General features: G+C 40.6%; 1 protein-coding gene across 2 annotated transcripts in view; it reads left to right on the top strand.

Annotated features, from left to right (window-relative positions):
- The window catches only part of crtc1a (CREB regulated transcription coactivator 1a), a 36,147-nt gene that overhangs the window by 9,808 nt on the left and 3,635 nt on the right, over positions 1–22,704 (top strand). For both annotated transcript variants that reach the window (XM_088348730.1, XM_088348739.1), the window contains exons 3-11: positions 803–922; positions 1,117–1,178; positions 4,972–5,066; positions 5,167–5,249; positions 5,327–5,367; positions 9,022–9,203; positions 9,340–9,482; positions 11,386–11,475; positions 11,576–11,656. In XM_088348730.1, the coding sequence (XP_088204856.1) occupies positions 803–922; positions 1,117–1,178; positions 4,972–5,066; positions 5,167–5,249; positions 5,327–5,367; positions 9,022–9,203; positions 9,340–9,482; positions 11,386–11,475; positions 11,576–11,656 (897 nt within the window). The remainder of the gene's footprint in view (positions 1–802; positions 923–1,116; positions 1,179–4,971; positions 5,067–5,166; positions 5,250–5,326; positions 5,368–9,021; positions 9,204–9,339; positions 9,483–11,385; positions 11,476–11,575; positions 11,657–22,704) is intronic.

A 22,704-nucleotide genomic window follows, 5' to 3' on the forward strand; every position in this document is an offset into this window, starting at 1 on the left:
AACAAGATTACACGTGGCACTCTCAAATAAACATTTAATAAAAGACAAACGAGACAAAATAAGATAAAAAAGAATGTTAGGATAGATAAACAAATATTCACAAGAGACTGGCCTAAGTGCATCAGAGCAAGAGTAGAATTAAAAAATTGCAATGACTATAGCAGAAAAAGGCAATATTTTCAAAATAGGAGTCAAGAAATAAAATATGAACGCTTATCTTCTAGGCAAATACATTTTTTCACACCCTTGTGAACTTGTTGAGGGTTTTGATAGCCCTGGGTAATAATCTTTGAGTCTGTTAATGTCAGAAACCAGAAACGGAGACAGGAACCAATTGCGTTCGTTTCTCTCAGTTTTATTGAGAAGGAGGAAAAGGCTTGCACCCACGATCCGGTAATCGTCGGTCACGGGGAGCACATCGCTCGGAACGCGGAAGTGGCACTTCATGAACGAGCGATGGCGGTGTCGAGAGCGGGAAAACAGGTCTGTAGCCGGGACGGGAGAGCAGAACGTGGTCAAAAACAGAAACGGGTCGAAGCCGGGAAACAGACGGGAGCCAAAAAACAGGAGGAGGTCATTGTCGGAGGGCTTGCCTAGCGTTAGCTGAGGTTCACAGACGGTCTGACAACCGGTAACAGAAAGCCGGGGGTTTAAAAAGTGGCAGGGAGCCAATCAGCGTCCGGGCTGTTGGCGCCAAAGGTGCTAAACGACATACTTGCATCATTTTGTACCATAGCCTACACAAAAACCTTAAGAATATCTACTTGATTTGTGATTGCTTTCCTAATATTGCTATTCTTAGAATTCAGACATGGACATGAACAGGTCTTCACGGCACCATGGGCTTGTGGACAGAGTCTACCGTCACCGAATCACTTCGCCCAATAGGAACCCCCTCTCTGTGGACAAACATGGACGCCAGATATCCTTTGTGTCTTTCCCCCAATTGCAGAAAAATAAATGTCATGTTCCTTCTCACCTGCAAAGTTCTTGTGAGTATTAAAACTACACTGCCCCCTGTGTTGACTTGGGGTTCACTGCAACTTATATGCGATAATAAAAGCCTGTAGTCTGTCTTGCTTGACTGTATTGTATTTCCTTAACCTTCTTTGCCACATTGACAGCTGTCCGTATGGCTCGGTGTATTTATCACCGCCACCCGATACCAGCTGGAGGAGGTAAGCATCTTGCTGCTGTGTCCTATCGTGTACTTCTTGTACAGTAAACATCGTAAATCCCTCATATTGCCCATCTAGGAATTACAGCTGCTATTACATCATTTCTCAAATTACAGACACTGAAAGAGTATGAGGAGTTTGGACATTAAATGGTCGGCATTTACATAGCGTGTTTCAAGTCACTGAAGAGCAATGTTTGCTCAGGAGGTAGAGCGCTCGTCTTGGGATCAAGAGTTCGTAGGTTCGATTCCCGGCTCCTCCGTGTTATATGTCGAAATGTCCTTGGGCAAGACACTGAATCCCTAATGCCCCCAATAAGCAGGTAGGCGCCTTGCATGGCTGCTATTGGTGTGTGAGTGTGTGTGTGAATGGGTAAGTGTGAAGCACATTGTAAAGAGCTTTGGGAGGTCTTCATTGACTTGAAAAGCGCTATAGAAATGCAGACCAGTTACCAGTTACCAATTGCTAGTACACTTTCATTTTCTATTAATTTATGACATTTTGTCACCCGGTTTAAAGTTGTACCCAGGGCAAAATACTCGTTAGTGACCCCTGCAGTATAACTAAAGCTATGGTTGTACTATACTAAGAAAAAACATTGTTAAAAAGAGGTAGTTTTCTGTAAACTGAATACGAATGCCCTAAACCAGCCATGTCCAAAGTCCAGCCTGTGGTCTCTGTCATAAAATTAATAATATATTGCCCACCAGTAATGTTGACCGCAGTATAAAATAAATTTGTACCAAAAAATAAATCACTATTTAACCAGATGATGGCAGTATCCCTCTGGCCACCTTGCTTTTGGCTTTCTGTGAGAATTTTAGCCCACCCCATTTCCATTGCGACTGTCCATAGAAAAAGGAAAGTTGACTGTGAGGGCCGTCGCTTCCAGGACATGTGGAAATTTGAGTATTTTTTCACAGGTAACGGAAACCGCCTAATTTGCCAAGAGCCTGTGTCGGTTTTTCAACAAAATATTATATAAAGAGGCATTGCCAGACAAACATGCTGATTTAAAAAAAGCTAACTGTGATAAGGTGAAGCAACTGGAAGCTGTTTTTCTGTGAGTCAAATGAAAATGCTACAACTGCGAGCTACGAGATCGAAATGCTGATCATCACACCGCTTTCTATCAGAACACACTGCATGATACATTAAACAATAAAATGTAAGGTAAACTTGATTCAAATTTTTTTTGTAGTTTTTTTTTTAGTGTTCAAAAAACATCACTTCACGTTGTGAGTCTTATGATAAAGAATACTTCTCACTCAAATATAATATATAGGCAATATTAAGTGACAGGTCTTCTATAAGTTTTGGCTTCAACCCGTCAGCCTTTTTTTCCTTTCATGCAATTCTTTTAATTTTTTGATGTGATAATTTTTGAAATATGCCTGGAAAAAAACTGAAATCATTTTTTTTTTAATATTCAAATTAAACGTGTGCCTAAACACTTCAAAAACAATCTTTTGAAAGTCAAGAGCTAGTTTTCAGTTACTGATTCGCGCAAAGGGTTACCAGTTTGATATGCATTTAGAATAAGAATTTCTAAAATAACCAAGTATCATGTTATTTCTACAGTATGTGGTTACTATGTGACTATTGTGTTATTACTAGGTTGTATCTAATAGCTAGAATAGGTTGAAATAGGTCAGAATTTCAAATTTCCCAGACAATCACAATTACTTCGCACTAGTGATGTATTTTCAGAAATGGTCAGAGTGCCCATGGACATCACGTTGGTGACACCTTCTGGATAACTAAAGCTATGGTTCTTTTATACAAAGAAAGTAATTTTCTGTAAATTTAATACAAATGCACTTAACCAGCCATGTCCAATGTCTGGCCCGGAGGTCAGTTACGGACCGTGATCAAAATTTTGCTGGCCTGTGGCCTCTGTCATAAAATTAATAATATATTGCCCACCAGTAATGTTGAGCGCAGTATAAAATACATTTGTACCAAAAAGTAAAATTACCATTTCACCAGATGCTGGCAGTAGCCCTTTGGCCAGCTTGCTCTTGCTTTCTGTGAGAACTTCAGCCCACTCTATGTCCAACATGGCAACTGTAAATAAAAAAAGGAAAGTTGACTGTGAGGGCCGCCGCTTCCAGGACAAGTGGAAATTTTTTGCACAGAAATCTGAACATCTGCCTAATTGCCAAGAGACTCTGGTTCTGAACTGGTTTGACTTCAGGACCCACTATTCCACCCTTATGACTGCGACCAAAATCACGAAAAACAATTCCACTTCTCAAATTTATCTGATGAAAGGATTCTGCAGTTTGAAGCAGAAATAGTATGATATATTCACCTTTTTTTCCCCCCCAAAAAATTCTATTAACACCAAAACGACTTCAAAGAAATTTCCATATAAGCCTACATTGCATATAAGTGACTCCCTAAGAATGCTTTGAAATAGCCACATACGAATATTAATTCAAAATATTAATGAATCGTGTACTTAAGCATCGATGATTATTTAACTATGTAGTTAATAAAGATTAATATACTGGTAAAAAGCTAAACGTATAACATTTTAAACCATTCACTGTACCTTCTAGCAGCGCTTTAATGGCAGACACTCGTACACAATTTTCCAGATTTCACAATCATTTCCTTCTTTAACTCAATATATGTTGTCACTGTTTTCCACTTGTCCTTCCCCTTATCACTAGTTTTCTTGTGAACAATTATAATGGGCAGAAAAAAGAAATGAAACCAACAAAATCACAATCAAATGAGATGTGGGCCCTCTCAAACGCACCGGTTGACTGAAGAGGTAGAAGAGGTGGAGCGGGGCATTATCGCCATCTACTGTTGCGGAGTGTAATTGATCCTCCGTTTTTTCTTTTTCTTAGCATTATTTTGCAAAGGAAAAGGGAAAAGTCCTGACCTATCAGTTGAGAAACACTGCTCTAGAGCAGGGGTGTCAAACTTATTTTAACTCGGGGGCCACGCGATAGGACAAACATTCTGTCGGGGGCCGGACTAGTAGATTAAAGAGAAAGAAAAAGAGAGATAAAGAAATAAGAGAAAGAGGGAGGGAAAAGGAGAGATGGCGGGACAAAGAAAGAAAAAGAGAGAGAGGGAGAGAGCGTGAGAAACAAAAAAGATAAAAAGTCGTGAGAGAGGGGGAAAAGAAAGGGAGAGGAAGAAAGAAATCCAAGGAGAAATAGAAAGACAGAAGGAGAGAAAAGAGAAAATAAAGTGCAAGGGGTAGGACGAGAGAAAGAGAAAAGGAAACAAGGAAGTTCGAGCAAATGGAATTAAAAAGACACAGAGAATGAACGAGACAAAGAGAAACAAAGGAAGAGAAAAAGAGTGACACAGAGAGTGAGAGAGAGAGAGAGAGAGAGAGAGAGGAATACAAGTACAGAGTCTTTGTGAGAGGAACCTGGCTTTGGCAACATCAAGTTGACATATTTCAACCTGCAGCTTGTTTTTCTCTTGTGCTTCTCTGAGTGTTGTCTCGCGGGCCCGATTCAATCCCTTAGCGGGCCTGATCTGGCCTGCGGGCTGCCTGTTTGACACCTGTGCTCTAGAGTGTGCCCAATGCCCATGTATTATTACTATACCCCTTTTAGGGGTATTAAACCAGGTCATCCATTTTTATTATTATTCATTTTTTAAATCATAGAGAGAAGTGATCTTTATACCCAGCCCTGTCGATTTTGGATCCCGTTTGAGTGTAAACAAACGGGAAAAACATCCTCGCACCAAACTGTGACAAGCACTGACGTCCGCAGTGTGAATTCGACCTCTGATTTCTTTACGTGTGCTTTTGTTTCAGGACAAACTCTGACTCAGCACTTCACCAGAGCGCGTTAAATCCCGGGCAGCCGGCTTCTTTCTTAGGCGGGTCGCAGGAGCTCCACCCTAAGCGAGGTACTCCAACCTGGCAACCCAACCTGGGACTCACTGCCCGAAAGAGTATACAATTAATCTATTACCTGGACTGTCCTATGACTTCACTCTATTTTCTTAGTTCTGCTTCTAACAGTACCCGGATCTCAACTTGCCAAAGAGAAGGATGAAGAAACGCAGAAACAAAAGTGGGATTGCAAAAAGGTGCAATGTCTACAAAAACAGATTTTGTTATTTCAAGTCCTTTCCAGTCATGGTCTTTATATATTTTCTCCGTTCAGGATGTTTCCAGATCCATATCGTATGAAGTCCCTGGAATCCAGTGAGTTCTGTATTTTGTTTTTCCTTGTATAGATTTTTTAATTGAAGTGTGTAACAGAGGCAGAAAAAAGAAATGAAACCAACAAAATCACAATCGAATGAGATGTAGTCCCTCTCAAATGCACCGGTTGACTGAACAGGTTGAAGAAGTTGAGCGGGGCATTATCGCCATCTACTGTTGAGGAGTGTAACTGATCCTCGTTTTTTTTCTTCTTCTTAGCAATATTTTGCAAAGGAAAAGGGAAAAGTCACAAGAAATTTTTTGAGATGTTAACATTTCCTTGAGAAATGTCATGATTAATTCATGAGATTTTTTAAGGTACTTTAACTCCCCGTTGCTAAAGATTTTTTGAACCAAGACACAAAACGGTTAAAGGAAAAAATAAATCATTGGCTCCGATTTAATTTTAACATTTAATTAGTCACAATAAAATGCATTGCTGGCGGCTGGGTGGTTAGTGTGCAGCCCCACCGTGCAGAGGTTCAGGGTTCAAGTCCAGCTATTGCAACTTCCCCGTGTGGAGTTTGCATGTTAATTATCCAGTCCAAATTGTCCCTAGGTGTGAATGAGTGAGTTGTCTGTCCCTGTGGGCCCTGCAACTGGCTGGCAACCAGTTCAGGGTGTCCCCTGCCCACTGCCCAAAGATAGCTAGGATGGGCTCCAGGACCCCCGCATTCGTACTGAGGATAAGCAGTGCAGATAATGGATGTATGGAAGTTGGATGGTAAGTTTTGAGTCCAGATTTGAAGGTGGACAGGGTGGTGGAATTCCGGAGGTCAGGCGGCAGTGAGTTCCAGAGCTGGGGGACAGAGCGGCTGAAAGCTCTGCTCTCCATTGAGTTAGGCAGGTAGGGGGTATGGTGAAATGGAAGGAGGAAGATGATCTGAGGGTGCGGGATGGTAGTGTGAAGGAGGTTGGAGAGGTAGGGAGGGGCAAGGTTATGAATGGATATGTAGGTGTAGAGCAGGATTTGGTAGTTGATTCTATGGTTGATTGGGAGCCAGTGGAGTTGCTGAAGGACAGGGGTGATGTGATGGCGAAAGGGGTTAATGGTGATGATACGTGCAGCAGAGTTATGGACCAGCTGGAGAAACGTTTGAGGTAAACCGAAGAGGAGGGAATTGCAGTCATCGAGGCGTGAGGTGACAAGGCTATGGACGAGGATTGAAGTGATGTGGGGGGTGAGCGAGGAGCAAAGAGGTTGATGGAGCGCAGGTGAAAGTAAGCTGAGCGGGTGATGTTATTGATATGAGAGTTAAAGGAGAATGTGCTGTCGAAGATGAAACCCGGACTCTTGACCAGAGGGGAGAGACGAGGAGGAGGAAGGAGTCAACTTTATAGCTGTCGTACCTTCACATTCCCATTGTTGGAACCATTTATCATGCTGTCTGGGGATAAATCTATTATAATAATAATCATAATAATAATTTCCTTGTATTGTCATTCTGTGTAACAAAGTACACAGAACGAAATGTCGATTGCACCTGACCCGTTGTAGCGAGCCGATGCAGCCGCAGCCAACAGAGGGCGCCGCCGACCACTTTTTAAGTCTTAGGAATGACTCGGCCGGGGCGCGAACCACCGACCTCCCAGTCTCAAAGCGGGCGCCTTACCATCTAGGCTACTGAGCTGGTATATATAGGAGGCAAACCAGCTCAGAATTCTTGCCTCCTTTTCCAAATTGTATTTCCTAACTATTTTATTTCATATTTTAATTGTATTATTAGTTATTTCTCTTAGCTGGTTACCTACATTTTTTAAGCTATTAAATTTCATACCTGCTACTACTATACTTTTCCATTTTGTAACCTCTTTACACCAATAAATCAGTGATTTCATTTGTGCCGCATAAATATTTTTGCCTTTTTATCCTGACATTCTTTTATCTGATCAAAGCGGCGCTGCCACGAGCGGCTGCCTTTTCCAGCAGCTGCCCTATTGTTTTATTGTCTGCTCCTATCTTCGGTGTTTTTTTCTTCCCGTTTTGACAACTACACTATGGATTACTTCTATCCTATGGACATGGGTTTTAGTGCACAAGAAATGCGTGTATTCAAGGAATTTCAACTCCTTGAACTGAAGAATTCTCGTGCCGGCGTGATGAAGGGGCCTATCGTGGAGGAAAAGCCGGAGCTAGCGAAGCGGCTAGCGGCGTTATAAGTCTTCGGTACCATCCGTAATCATGGTAAATGTGAACTCACGACCAAATAAGATCATCGAGTGCTGGTGGAAAACATCGAAGCGCACAGGGAGCGCAGTTGCTGTGTTTTGCGGAAACGTGGCTCACGTTCAGCATTCCGGGCGCTAACGTGTAGCCACCCGGAGCTACCCGGAGCAATCCGGCTTCAACGCCGCTAAACAGAGACACGAAAGCCGGGGGGAATCGGAGAGGAGGCGGACTTGCTAACACGAGGTGGTGTATCCCTGGATTTTCACAAAGAAAAGTTTTCCATCTGCCGCAGGGATGTCGAATTTTTGGACTGGCGTGACGTCATCCACTCCGCTACAAGCACCCCTAGGGCATCATGTTCATCTGTTAATAAACAACAGGGTAGACTGCTGGAAGTGTGAATTTCCCTACGGGGATGAATCAAGTATCTATCTATCTATCTATCTATCTATCCATCTTATTTTTCTCTCTTAAGTCTTTATTATGTGTCTATCCTGGAGTGCCATGCCACATGCCATGTTCACTGTGTTGTTATTAAGAATAATAAAGACAATTCTTATTCTAGTTCTAATTCAGGTGGTTTTCCTGTCGATATACAAGTTTCTGATATCAGTGTCTGAAACTCATGATAAAAAGTTACCGGACACCAGGGCAGACAACTCTGAAAAGTTGCCTGCCCAGCCATAAAGTTACCTGCCCCATTTTTCACAACTTGAGATGCAATAAGACGACTAATCGCAAAAAAACCCCGTTGTTGCAAAGTATTAAGGTTTTATAATCAGAATAAATAACAGAACAACACTTTAAATTTAAGTTTATTATAAACCTACTTATAAGATTCATTGCATGTATATGACATCGCTGTTTTCAATCTGCCATCAGTCTGTACCTGTATTTACTCATCTTCATTCATGCAATGTTTGCGTTGCGTCGTCTGCTACAAGCCACGTGAACTCCTCTTTCCACGATGCTAATAATGTACGTTTACGTTTTGTAGCGTCATCAATTTTGTTAGCTTCTTTTGAATATTTCTTCTGGGGCTGAGGTTTTGGCTTGATTCCTAACAACTTATCCATTTTCTTGTGTTCTCTGTGCGTCTACTTTGGAAAATGATATGCAAATGCATGACCTTACGAGGCTCGGCAAAGTTATTCGATGCAGGCGTCTGATTGGCTGCCGAGTATGCAAATTGCCAAACAAACCGAAATTCAGAAATTTCCAAACTGGACGAAGATTTCAAAATCGGAATAAAGCAAACGTTTGTTTTTTTGTTTCTTGAAAATGTTGTCGGCCACCCGGGCAGAGACGTGTACGCCCGACGTAAAAGATGCACGCCCCGGGCGTCCGGGCAGACTTTATTTCAAACACTGCTTATATACGAGTTTCTTGCTCAGTGTATCAACCCTAATCTAAAAGCCATTTTTGTAATGTTTTCCTACTTCTGATGGTGCTTTTTTGGACGAAAAACCTAATTTTCTCTGCAGCATATTTCCGTCATCTGAACAGCATCTGAAACCAGTTGCCCACGGCACTGGTGGTTCTCTGCCCGACCTGTCAAATATCCAGTTCCCTCCTCCGCTGTCCGCCCCGCTGGACTCAGACGAGGCAGAAGCCTTCCCATTAAGCTCTTCAGGAAACGACAGAACGGCTCCGGCTAAAACACAAGGTAGCGGAGCAGTCTCGGCATCCCCTCATCATTAAACCCAGACAGCGCATTATCCGTCTTTAACCTGTGCGGATCGTGTTACGTGAGTGCTGCTGAAAACTACATTTTCAGGCCATTGTTTTTGTGCACTGGGTAGGAGTAAACGCCTCTCAGCATGCAGTAACCATGGAGACGCAGTCTGGGCAGGACAACACGGATCCTCTCATTAATACAAGAGACCTTCAACAGCAGCAGAACTTACAACACTCGCCAACCTCGGTACCTCTTCCTCTCTCTGAGGTACGCTCAAGGTTTCTCGTTTTCTTGTTGAATATTATGCACCACAATACTTCTTTTTGTTCCTCACGATAACGGATAACGTTTCTCCAAACCAATATGAACTCCAATCGGTTTATATACATATATACAGTGTTCTCGTTTGCCCGCGACCCCACGTCCTAGACGCATCATTTTTGCTGGCGACGCATTGGGTCAAATCAACGTGCGGGATGCATATCGTTTTTGACACCAAATTGTCATTAATACTCAATTACTTTTTTTTTTTTTTTAACAAAGATTTACCGCACTCCCAACTTTTCGTCAGGCAGACCCGCCATTGTTGTTTTGGTCCCGCGCCGATCTCGGCAAACGAGATCTCGTTGCTTCGAGATGACGTCATTGTTGTGGCAGTTGTCAAGTGAAAGAGAAGTATGCCTCCGAAAAAGCAGTTGGTATTAGGTGCAAATCAACAAAAAATTGGTAATTTCTTCAGTGTCGGTAATAAGTCGAAACCTAACACAGAAAGTGGTAGCAACGGCAATCATTCCGGCACGAAAAAACGGCAGAGAAATTCTTCAGAAGACCGCGAAGGCAAGGAAAACACGTGTTTTGAAGCGAACGATTCGACAAAAGAAAATAAACAAAACAATACTAGCGATAAAAGGACTTTTTTGCCAAAATAGACTAAATTATACTCCTGGTTACGCTATGAGGAGGATGATAATGGATTGGACTTTGAGAAGGCATTACAACTATGGCGGGACAGCAAACCACGAAGAATATATGAACTGAAAAATCTGAAGTGATAACTGCTTTGTATTACCAATTAACTGTGATGATTAAAACTGCATGAATATATAAATATTTCAGCAACATTATTTTGTATAGTGTACAATATTGTGAACTGAAAAATCTGAAGTGAAAACCGCTTTGTATTACCAATTAACTAATGATTAAAACTGAATTAAAATATAGATTAATATAATTATTTCAGCAATAATATTTTGTATAATGTACAATAATGTTGTGAACTAAAAAATCTTGAAGTCATAACTGATTTGTATTACCAATAAACTGTGATGATTAAAACTGAATGAATATATAGATTTATATATTTGTCGCCAATTTACAATTTCAACCGCAGTAACACTAATTTTTGGGGACCCGTAGATCTCTGTTGATTTTTGAGCATGCGAGTCCCTGGGACCCATCACTTTTCAGAGGAAAAATGAACACTATATATATATATATATATATATATATATATATATATTATATATACATCATAGTTGCATGTCCACTGTGAGAGAGATAAACTAAAAAGAAAAACCCAGAAATAAAAAAATGCATGATTTTTTTTAACAATTTATTTGTGTGATATAGCTGCAAATAAGTATTTGAACACCTGAAAAAAATGAATGAATGAAAAAATGAGATGTCGGTGTCAAGGACGGAAAAGCAGGTCGATAGCCGGGACAGGAGAGCAAAACGGTGGTTGGGATCAAAAACGGGTCGTAAGCCGGTACGGGAGAGCAGACGTGGTCGGGATCAAAAGCAGGATGTAGGCAGAGACAAACGGGGCCATCAGGAACGGACAGGTGGGAAAACGGGTGCAAAAACGGGACAGGCGGGAGTCAGGGTCAAAAAGGCTTGCCTTGTATCAACAGAGGTTCGCTGACGGACTGACAATCGGAGAGTGAAAGGACTGGGCTTAAAAAGGGACAGGGAACCAATCAGACAGCCCGCAGTGGCTGGCGCCAAATGAGCGGGCACAGGTGATCCAAATCAGTAATAATGACAATAAAATGAGTCTTAGATTAGTGAAGAAATTTGATGCACGACTAAAACCCGGCATAAAAAAGCCCTTCTTATCGTGCTATTAGCTAATAATAAATTGGATCGCTACAACTTCGGCTGTTAACAGGTTGCAATCAACGCCATGAACCTTGAGCAGCAGTTGTCCCAGTATGCTTTCTTCAAACAGCCTCCATTCCAGATGTATCAAAACACGCCGGTGAGTTGCCTATTCAGCTGTCCCCCGACTCACTTATGATCTTGAGAAGCGAAGTAAAACCTGGCTTGAAGCTGTTCAAAGCTGTTGTTGAATTTTCCAGGAAGGACGATCTATCCAGTTGCCGTCCCCCGTAAACCCCTGCGACCCGTCGGACTGCGACATGAGTATTGACATCAATTCGGTAAGCTTTACATTTGTGTCGCTGGCTTTCTGTTAACACCCGTATTAAGTGAAAACCATACATATATTAAAGCGTGAAACATTAATCCTCTTATTTGTGCGCCTCGCTGCCCACGCGTGGTTTTTCTCACTTGGACGTAAACTTTGGCTTACTTGCTAAAAAGCCTCATGTGTATTGGTTGATTTCTGCAGGATATTTCCATTTTATTTTCTGCCCCCACGGCAAACATGCCAGTCCATCCATATATACTGGATTCCACTGTTATATCCGTCCATTTGTAGTGTAAGTCTTTGCTTCCGGCAAGTCGTCTTTAAGCAAGTGCGGTACTTTGTCGATTTTGGGGAGTGATATGAGCATGCAAACAACACTCTTCCTTCAACTTTTGTTCAGGAGCAATCGATGTCGTTGAGTCCCTCTGAGCCAGTGCTTCTCAATTATTTTTTGTCATGCTCCCCCCCTAGGAAGAAGAAAACCTCTCATGCCCCCCCCAAGTGACAGTGCCACTGACCCTTAGTTGCTGCATTGAGATTGCATAAGAAAAAACAGACTTCACAAAACAAACTTGATCAAACGTATTAAGTAAATTTCTGCTATACATATATATACATATATATATAAGCACTATGGGACTTGTAGAACAAAAACAAGTGATAAATGCAAACTCCAACTTTCCTTGCTAAAAGGCCTCATTTCTCCAGAACATTTCTGTTTTATTTTCTACCCCCGATTCAAAAACGCTACAGTCCATATATAGTGGATGTATTCATCCATATGTGGTCGAAGTCTATGCTTCTGTCAAGCCGCGTAGAAGTAAGATCAGGACTAAAAAAATTCAGCCCGACTCGACCTGAGTCGCGGGTATATCAACCCGAACCTGCCGAAACTAGACGGATTAACTTAATTTGATAAACAAGCCCAAAAAAAGCCTGGAGCTTTAATTTCCCGTAAAAATAAACAAATCAAATCAATTGCCGCCCCTAAATCAATGGTTTAGCGCCGAAGTCCGCATCTCGGTGACGTGGAGCGAAAGATAGTGAAACTGAACAAAATGGCATTTAAAAGAAAATCAAATTCTGCAGATTACAAACTGCAAATAGAGAAACATTTGACCAAAAAGCAAAAAGAAAGTGTTAAACTTGTGTGCTATTGGCAAGAAGCAGAAATGACGTCTGACGTGAAGGAGGTGGAAGGGGGAAGCCGCGTGTGTTTTACCCCAACACCAAGGAGGAAAATTTGGGTTTTGTAATTTGAAGTTTGAGTTTGGTATGCATTTTCTTTATCTAAATAATTACTCGAGTAAAAGTAAGTGCATGCTGTGTAGATCCTCCACAAAGGGAGGAAAAAAACAAAAAAACAGAGAGAGAGAGAAGCCCGACTTATTGATTGACATTTTAAGCCAAGTTCGGGTCGGGTTCGGGCCCGGGCCCAAAATCTTACCTCCAAAACCATGTAAACAAATGATACACAGCATTAGAACACAGTTTTGGAGGAAACAAGCACTGTACTACATTGAATTTGCCGAGTGACATGAATGAAATGATCCCTGATTTAATATCAAAAGTCAAATCCCAAACCGCGTCTATTTGCGTAAAGACGTCGCTCGTGCTTGCCCCCCTGATTCGATCGCTCATAAATGGTATGAATTAATTTCCATGCAAACGATTCATTTGGACTGCTCCAATAAGCGCCCAGGAAACACAAATCAATCTTCTGATTAGTTTGAGTGTTCTAGGGCTCTTATAGTGACGCAAAAGTCTGCAAAACTGATAAACCGATAACAATCCGCGATGCACCGAGGACTCAATTAAACCGCCATATGGGGAGGGGGATCACCGTAAATGTTTTATCTAGTCAGTTAAATGTGTAATCCTCGCCTCTATTGCGGCTAGCGTTGGCTGTTAGCATTAGCAAAGTAAATGCAGGGGAAGTTTTTTTTCCAGTGTGTAAAAAATTCATTTTCGAATGTTTTTCACCGACTTAAAAGCGATGCCAGGCATCAAAGCACGCAACATGAAGCCCGCTTTATACATCAAGTAGGCTGAAGGATTTCGCAAAGCATTGCTTAGCCTTCAGATCTCAGCGGCTCCTTGCCGGTTGCAGAGAGGATGCGTTATGTAGACGAGCTCTCGTTTTGTTCTCTTGGCCTAAAATTTAAAAGGGTGGGCAACCTATCGTTGAGGGTAAAGGATCCAAAGAAGCCAAGATGGCACTGCTGGCTCTCCCGTCATTTCAACACGCTATAAGTTTGAGTTTGCATCAGTCTTGAAAATGCTCCAAGTATTGAGGATAGACTCACTTCACACCGACCCCATAATAAAATTCCACCTCGTTAAAGGTGGTGTCCGGAACTTCCATTTTTTTTTCTACTTACTGGCGCCATCTTCTGGCTGAAATCATCATTGCAGCCTCTGTCAAGCTGCTTGTATTGAGCGTGCACGTATGTGCCCCTCTTAGACACGCTCAAATAAACTATTCTTATTTTCATCTTTTGGGGGGTTTGGCATTAGGACTGTATCTGAAACGGTCCTTTTCTTACTTTCAAGGTTTTCATTCTAAAACAAAAGAAAACCGTGACCACTCGAGTGAAATCACTCTCCTGCCCACCAACCTTTCCTCCAGCCCGAACATTGATGATAACAGTAAGATAAAAGCAGATAGGCGGTGAAGAAAATGTATAAAAAAATGTATATACAAAGGCTCTTTGAACTCAGTTAGGCATTGTTGCTTGAGAAATATTTAATTTTAAAATATTGAAGGACACCTCAAACTACGCACACCACCTTTAACATTCTGACATTGCAGACACTATTGCTTTCATGAAAGAGAGCAGGGGTCACCAACTTCTGAAACTGAGAGCTTCTTTTTTGTCACTAATTAGCGTAAGGGGCTACCTGTTTAGTATGCATATGTGAAATAACTTTTGGTATTACTATGTTGTTACTTAAAACCAAGTTACCATTATGTTATTACCAGGTTTTAATTAATAGAAGAAGGGTCAAAATAGGCTCAGTAAACCACTAAAACACCTGCTTGCGAAACTATTTCAGCACCAGGTATTCAGCCCCATCGAGTTAATACTTTGTAGCGCCACCTTTTGCTGCGATTACAGCTGCAAGTCGCTTGGGGTCTATTTTCACATCGAGAAACTGATATTTTTGCCCATTCCTCCTTGCAAAACAGCTCGAGCTCAGTGAGGTTGGATGGAAAGCGTTTGTGAACAGCAGTTTTTAGTTCTTTCCACAGATTCTAAATTGGATTGAGGTCTGGACTTTGACTTGACCATTCTAGCACCTTGATATGTTTTTTATGAACCATTCCTTTGTAGCCTTTGCTTTATGTTTTGGATCATTGTCTTGTTGAAAGACAAATCTCCCTCCCATCTCAGGTCCTTTGCGGACTCCATCAGGTTTTCGTCCAGAATGGTCCTGTATTTGGCTCCATCCATCTTCTCATCAATTTTAACCATCTTCCCTGTCCCTGCTGAAGAAAAGCAGGCCCAAACCATGATGCTGCCACCACCATGTTTGACTGTGGGGATGGTGTGTTGAGGGTGATGAGCTGTGTTGCTTTTACGCCAAACATAACGTCTCGCAATGTTGCCAAAAAGTTCAATTTTGGTCTCATCTGACCAGAGCACCTTCTTCCACATGTTTGGTGTGTCTCCCAGGTGGCTTGTGGCAAACTTTAAATGACACTTTTTATGGATATCTTTAAGAAATGACTTCCTTCTTGCCACTCTTCCATAAAGGCTAGATTTGTGTAGTATCCGACTGATTGTTGTCCTTTGGACAGATTCTCCCACGTCAGCTGCAGTTCATTCAGAGTGATCATGGGCCTCTTGGCTGCATCTCTGATCAATTTTCTCCTTGTATGAACTGAAAGTTTAGGGGGACGGCCCGATCTTGGTAGATTTGCAGTAGTCTGATACACCTTCTATTTCAATATCATTGCTTGCACAGTGCTCCTTGGGATGTTTAAAGCTTGGGAAATCTTTTTGTATCCAAATCCAGCTTTAAACTTCTCCACAACAGTATCTCAGACCTGCCTGGCGTGTTCCTCGTTCTTCATGATGCTCTCTGCGCTTTAAACAGACCTCTGAGACTATCACAGTGCATATCCAATAATGTGTGTTCCATTTCATGATTGTGTCCCACTTGTTGTTGATGCTTCACAAGAAATTACAGTTTCATATCTTTGTTTGAAGTCTGAAATGTGGCGAAAGGTCACAAAGTTCAAGGGGGCTAAATAGTTTCGCAAGCCACTGTATATGATTATGGATTGATTTATATACATGCATTAAAGGCTAATTTATGAAAATAATTTTGGAAGAATTGCTCGTGCAGTTAAAAACACTGGTTGTGTCAAAGATTTCTCACGCAACCTAGAAATCAAATTTCCTATCACTGGAATTCTTTTTTCAGAACCACTCCTCAGTTGTTCTCAGGGGGTACCCAGTGTCCAGGGGTATAACGTGAGTGACTCCTGGAGTAATGTATTAGCCATGTTAAGAAAAAATAAGAATAATTAATGACATTAGCGTATCACTATAACGCAACAGCGTCAATCAATTTGGAAAACGTTTTTCTCTCTATTCCTGCAAGACAGAAACCCAATATCCCATCCGTACCTTATTGTGGCTGCCCCCTAGCTGCCAAGTTGAGGATTACAGCACATAGTGTACTACATTTATTAGTGGTCAATGGAAAATCATTTTTTCATTTAAAACGATCATATTTTGAGCTTTTAATCAGAACGAACTGATAATTAGTGATCATTTAAACGGTATATTTTTAGTTTTTGGACAAATTTGTGGAAACACAAAAGGGTTTATCATATCTGACTTAAAATATATTTAAAAATCGGTTTGTTTCTGTTTAAAAGTTCCTATGTTGTTGCACTGAAACCCACACTAATATCTTCATTCTGGCGCTAAATTCGTTTTAGTTTTGGCCAGATCTGTTTATTTGTAATATAATATTGCGTGACATACTGTGCTGGGTGTGCAGGACCTGCTGTTTTTGTGCTTCTCCTCTACATCCCCTCGATAATATCTCCAGAGGTATATGAAAATGGTATTACACAAGGGAGATTTTCGGCACAGCAACAGGAAATGGTAATCCCCACGGAAGTGTTTTTCTCCTCGCCGTGTTAATCATTCTCACGGATGGGTCTTAACAAATTGAGCCTGGCTTTGCTGGATGTTCCATTTATATAAACAGAGAGCACACACCGACTGTTGATCATAACCGGAGACTTCCAATCAAGGCCTTATATCTATCCTTCTATTCTCTTTTTCAGATTCAGATCTACTTTATTGTCATTCTAGTACACGTGTATACAGAACGAAATGTCGATACATCTGACCCGCACAGTTTCCTTGAATGTACAGATATAAATAAAATGTTGTATTGAGTTGGAGTATTGAGTACTAATAATATACTAATAATTATGGCTATGTATAGTATTTTACAGTAGCGCAAATAGTGCAAGAGGAGCAGCTAACCAGATGTGCAAAAAGGGCAGTCAGGTAAACAAGTCAGGTAAACAGTAACAATAACACTGAAACAATAACGCTGTAAGTACAATAGTGCAGAGAAACAGATGTGCAAGGAGTGGCTAGCTATAAAGAACTGCCAGTAGTGCAAAAAGTCAAACAAAACCAACAGATGTACAGATTAGCAGCAGTTAGATTTACTATGTGTTTGGTTTACCATTTAACAGTCTAATGGCCAGGGGGACAAGACTATTGTGGAACCTGGTGGTCCTGCACCACACACTGCAGTACCTCTTCCCAGAGGCTAGCAGAGTGAACAGTCCATGATGGGGGTGAGAGGGGGCCCTGATAATGTTCTTAGCTTGGGATAGGCAGCGCTTCTGGCCAATGTCCTGAATGGAGGGGAGAGAAGTCCCGATGATTTTCTCTGCTGTCCTCGTCACCCTCCTCACACTACCCCAGTCGGAAGCGCTGCAGCCTCCACACCACACAGAGATACAGCTGGTCAGGATACTCTCTATGGTGCCCCTGTAGAAAGTAATGAGGGATGGTGGGGGCAGGTGGGCTCTCCTCATCCTCCGCAGGAAGTACAGGCGCTGCTGTGCCCTCTATCTATCTATCTATCTATCTATCCACCTACCTACAGTATCTATCTATCTATCCATCCACCTACCTACAGTATCTATCTATCCATCCACCTACCTACAGTATCTATCTATCTATCCATCCACCTACAGTATCTATCTATCTATCTATCTATCTATCTATCTAATCCCCTAAAAACTGTTAAAATCTCCTAAAAACTGTTAATTTAATAAACCTTTCTTTCTTTCTTTCATTGACTTGAAAAGCACTATATATATGCAGACCATTTACCTCTTTCTTTCTTTCTCTTTCTTTCTTTCTTTCGTTCATTGACTTGAAAAGCACTATATAAATCCAGACCATTTACCTCTTTATTTCTTTCTTCCTCTTGTTCTTTCTTTCTTTCTTCCTCTTGTTCTTTCTTTCTTTCCCTCGATCATTCTTTCTCTTGTTCTTCCTTTCTTTCCCTCATTCATTCTTTCCTTTTCTTGTTCTTTCTTTCTTTCTTCCTCTTGTTCTTTCTTTCTTTCCCTCGATCATTTTTTCTCTTGTTCTTCCTTTCTTTCCCTCATTCATTCTTTCCTTTTCCCTATCTTTTTTCCTTTTCTTTTTTAATTTCTCTTTTTTTGTCTTGTTGTTCCTTTCTTTCCCTCGCTCATTCTTTTTTTCCTTTCTTTTTTTCTTACTCCCTTTTTTGTTTCTTTCATTTTTCCTTCGCTCCTTCCCCCCTTTTTTCTTTCTTTCTGTCATTTGATATTTCCCCCTTTCTTTCTCTCCTTTTCTCTCTCTTTCTTCCTCTATTTTTCTCTGTCTTTTTTTGTTTCTTTTCACTTTCTTCCTTTTTCTCTTTCTTTCATTTTTTCTTCTTCCTATCTCCCTTTTTTTGCTTTATGTTTCTCTTTATTTTTCCCTGTTTTTTTTGGTATTACTATGTTACACTTTTCAAAGAAAACAAATCTAAATAAATCCATACACAGTTTTGTCCTGCTCTCATAACGGCATTTTTCTGTTAGACATTAGAAACAATTACCGTAATTTTGCATGCCCAAAAATCTAAAACTTTGCAGGATTCGTGCGTATGACCTTGCACGTTATGTCTCCTAGATGCCTGTCAGCTATGTCATATCCAATTCTGGTCTGCGTCAAGGTATCGTAAGGATGCCGATATGCTATTGGCTGAACTACCTCCCACAATGCCTTTCTTTTCATTCAGTTCAGAATATGGTGTGCTTCATAGAGACTTTGGGTCTCGAGGCTTGCTGTGATGCGAAAGGGAGAAGCTAAAATATGAAAACCATGGAAACGAAGTTTGCGATTATCAAGAAATACAAAGGAGGTTCATAAAGGCCTACCTTTGCTAAGTTGGATGGCAGTAACCAATTGACAGTTGGGACTATTATTGAAAATAAGGATTTTGTTATTTTAATGTTTTAATCTTGGGATCCGGAGCTAATGACCAATTACACTTAGCAATTTCCACTTCAGAAGAGATTTGTGTCGTATCCCGATGGTCTACTATGAAGCACGGTAGTACGAAATATTCAAATGAAAATATTTGAAGGCAAAGCAAAAATAAACATGTTTGTTTTGTAGTTCTTTTAATTACGTTTATTACTTGCACGGGATGGTTTAGCAGTGCTTAGGAAATTATTTGTATTATGACTGCAGGGTATCATGCTGGTTCCATCTAATTTGGTGCAGTCCATTGGGGACATCTGCCACAAGCACACACACCCAAGAAGTAGCTCTGGTTGAGGAAATGATCCAATTATTTGTACATTAAGAGATAGAAGAGGAGTTTCTGTTATGTGTTTTTTCTAGACAATTTGCCTGTTCGGCAGAAGCAACATCATTTTAAAGGGGGGTTATAGCAGTTAGTACTCGGAAGCAAATTGTAATGGATATTTTTTCAACTTTTATGAAAAACAAAGGAAGTTGTCATGGTTGCCATGGCACCCAATCGGCCCCGCTCGTGTGGCGCCAGCTGAGGCTCATTAACAGACTGGCTTTCCGTCTTTTTAAGCTCAGTGCGCTCTCTCTTACTTTGTCAGTCCGTCAACGAACTTCTGCCCCGCAAGACGTGGGTTTCGACTCGATCCTGTCCCTGTTGGTATTTCCTGTACGGTATTGTTCCTGTTTATTTTGTCCTGTTTGAGATCGGTTTTCAGTTTAGTTTCCGTCTATTTTTGTCCTGTTTTTTATTTTCTCCAGTTTTTGTTCCCGTCTAGTTTGTCCTGTTTATTTTCGATATCCTGATTCATTATCGAACCTGTGTGTTCCGTCCTGTCCGGTATCGACCCCATCTGTCCGACATCAACTCGGGCCATTGGAATCGATCTCATTGGTCTCTGGCTTTCTGTCTTTCCACGCCAGACCGCTGCCTTACGTGCATGACTCCCCATTTCCCGTAAGATAAAAGCTTGTTTTAGAAACGTCACGCGTTTGGGTCCTGATCCTGTTCTGGTTCCTGACAAGTGTCTCATTTAGACTGTTGCAAAGCTTCATAAACATCAATATTTAATTTTAAAAATCGATATTCTGAACGAAAATACATTAATTATAATATTTAGTATACTCTCATCTCATCTCATTAGCTACGCCGCTTATCCTCAGTAGGGTCGCGGGGGTGCTGGAGCCCATCCCGGCAATCATCGAGCAGTGGGCAGGGGACACCCTGAACTGGTTGCCAGCCAATCGCACTAGTACTGTTAAAATCTCCTAAAAATCTCCTGGTACTAGTATTTAGTATACTGTACTGTAAAATAAAACTATGACTTCTGATAGTTGGGAATGGTCTTTTTGATTCACACAATATATGTGGGCAGGGACTCATACAAAATAATTTATTAGTGAGTCCTTTGGGTTGACTTCTGCTTTAATTGTGTTTTGTTTTATCCCAGAGGTGTCAAACTCATTTTAACTTGGGGGCCACACGTTCGAACAAACATTCTCTTGGGGGCCAGGCTAGTAGATTAGAGAGAAAGAAAAAAGAGAGAAAGAAACAAGAGAAAGAGAGGGAGAGAAAAGTAGATAGGGTGCGACAAAGAAAGAGAGAAAGAAAAGGAGAGAGAGAAACAGACCGTGAGATACAAAAAAGATAAAAAGAGAAATAGAGAGGGGCAAAGAGAGAGAAAGAACAAAATCAAAGAGAAATGGAAAGAGAGGAGAGAAAGAGAGAAGGGGAGAAAGAGAGGAGATTAAAGCAAGAGGGAGTGAAAAAGACAAAAGAGAGAGTAAAGGAAAAAAGGAAGAGCGAGCAAAATAGGTAAAAAGACACATGGAGAAAGAGACTAAGAGGAACAAAGGAAGAGAAATAGAGACAGAGTATAAGAGAGGGATAGTAGTCAAGTCAAGTCAAGTCATTTTTATTTGTATAGCCCTAAATCACGAAGAGTCTCAAAGGGCTTCACAGATTGTTACACTATATTACACAAACTATTTTCAACCGACAAGAGGAGTAGGTTATTCGTATGCAATGGAGTAAGAGAGAAAAGGGAGGAAGAGCAAGAGAAAGAAATACAAGTACAGCATTTGTGAGAGGATCCTAGCTTTGGGAACATCAAGTGGACAAATTTCAACCTGCAGCTCGTTTTTTTCTTGCGCTTCTCTAAACGCCGGTTTCAACCCCTTAGTGGGCCTGATCCGGCCCGCAGGCCGCCTGTTTGACACCTCAATTTTATGCGAATATTTGATGTTTTCACTCTGATTGTAATGTGACTTCATCAAATCACAACACATTTTCAAAGAACAACATTTTCTACAGTTACATAGTACAGTATTTGGGTAAAATAACAATATGCTTTTTTTTAACTTTAATAGTTTGTTTCTATTTCTATTCATCCTCCAAAAACACTAGTGTATTGTGTATAATACATATATCTCTATTTTTGTTTTTTGAAGGCTCATAACTATAAACTAGCGCTGCAATAAACGATTAATTTCACAATCGACGAATTGGTCGATTATTTTTTCGATTAATCGATGAATCGGATTCCTAATTCCCCTCCTATTTATACGAATATTGAAGTTTTGGACAGATGGACGAAAACAAAATATTTTATAATATTAAAACAATTTTAAAAAAAAAGTGTTTCTCAATTAAATTGATAATAAAAAAAGTGCATAGAAATGTATGCTATACACCTGCAAATATGTAAGCTACTCTTTTTATCTGCATTTCTGTCTGTTCCCTTCGAAATTGTAAACTTTGTTTCAAAATAAAACAGTCAAAAACTACAAAGTTGAAACTTTCATGTCAATATTGTTTGTAAATGATGCAGTGTTCAAAATGTGGTACACAAATGAACATAGTTTTTTTTTCCAAAATAACTGTCTTGACGCCCTCTGTTGGACCAAAGCGGTACTACAATTCCCAGCTTCACAACGAAACGGCTTAGACATTTGTATTGATTTTACGTTCTTTGTGGCTCATAAATCACGTGATACAACGAATCGATGATCTATTGAGTAGCCAACGCTTTTAATCAGCGATTTTAATCGAGTTTGTCGATTCGTTGTTGCAGCACTACTATAAACTACTCCTGAGTAGTCATCGAAACTGATACCGGCTAAAAATACACTGGTAGGTAAAATTATCTAGTATCTGAAAAGACAAATAACTTTAAAATGATTATTGGATAGATTTAAATCCTAACTCAAAATTTTGATTATCATTTCATCAATATGTGGCAATTTATACTCGTTTTCCAATTCCAGTTCATATTTATGAAGCTGCCACTAGAGGGCAGCCTATAATATATGTTGTTATTATTGTCATACAGAGATCTCTGTTTTTCGCGATTTATGGGGACCAAAACCACCCGCGAAAAGTGAAAATTCGCAAAGTAGAGTTGCACGTTCATAAAAGCCCCCCTTAGGGTTAAACTTACCTCGAGACGACGTCATTACCGACTCAGAGTATAAGACTGTAACAAAATAACAATTATATATCTACAATAACAACACACGA

This window comes from Urocampus carinirostris, chromosome 1 (genome assembly GCF_059441175.1).
Source record: "Urocampus carinirostris isolate Australia breed hairy pipefish chromosome 1, RoL_Ucar_1.0, whole genome shotgun sequence".
Taxonomy (NCBI): domain Eukaryota; kingdom Metazoa; phylum Chordata; class Actinopteri; order Syngnathiformes; family Syngnathidae; genus Urocampus; species Urocampus carinirostris.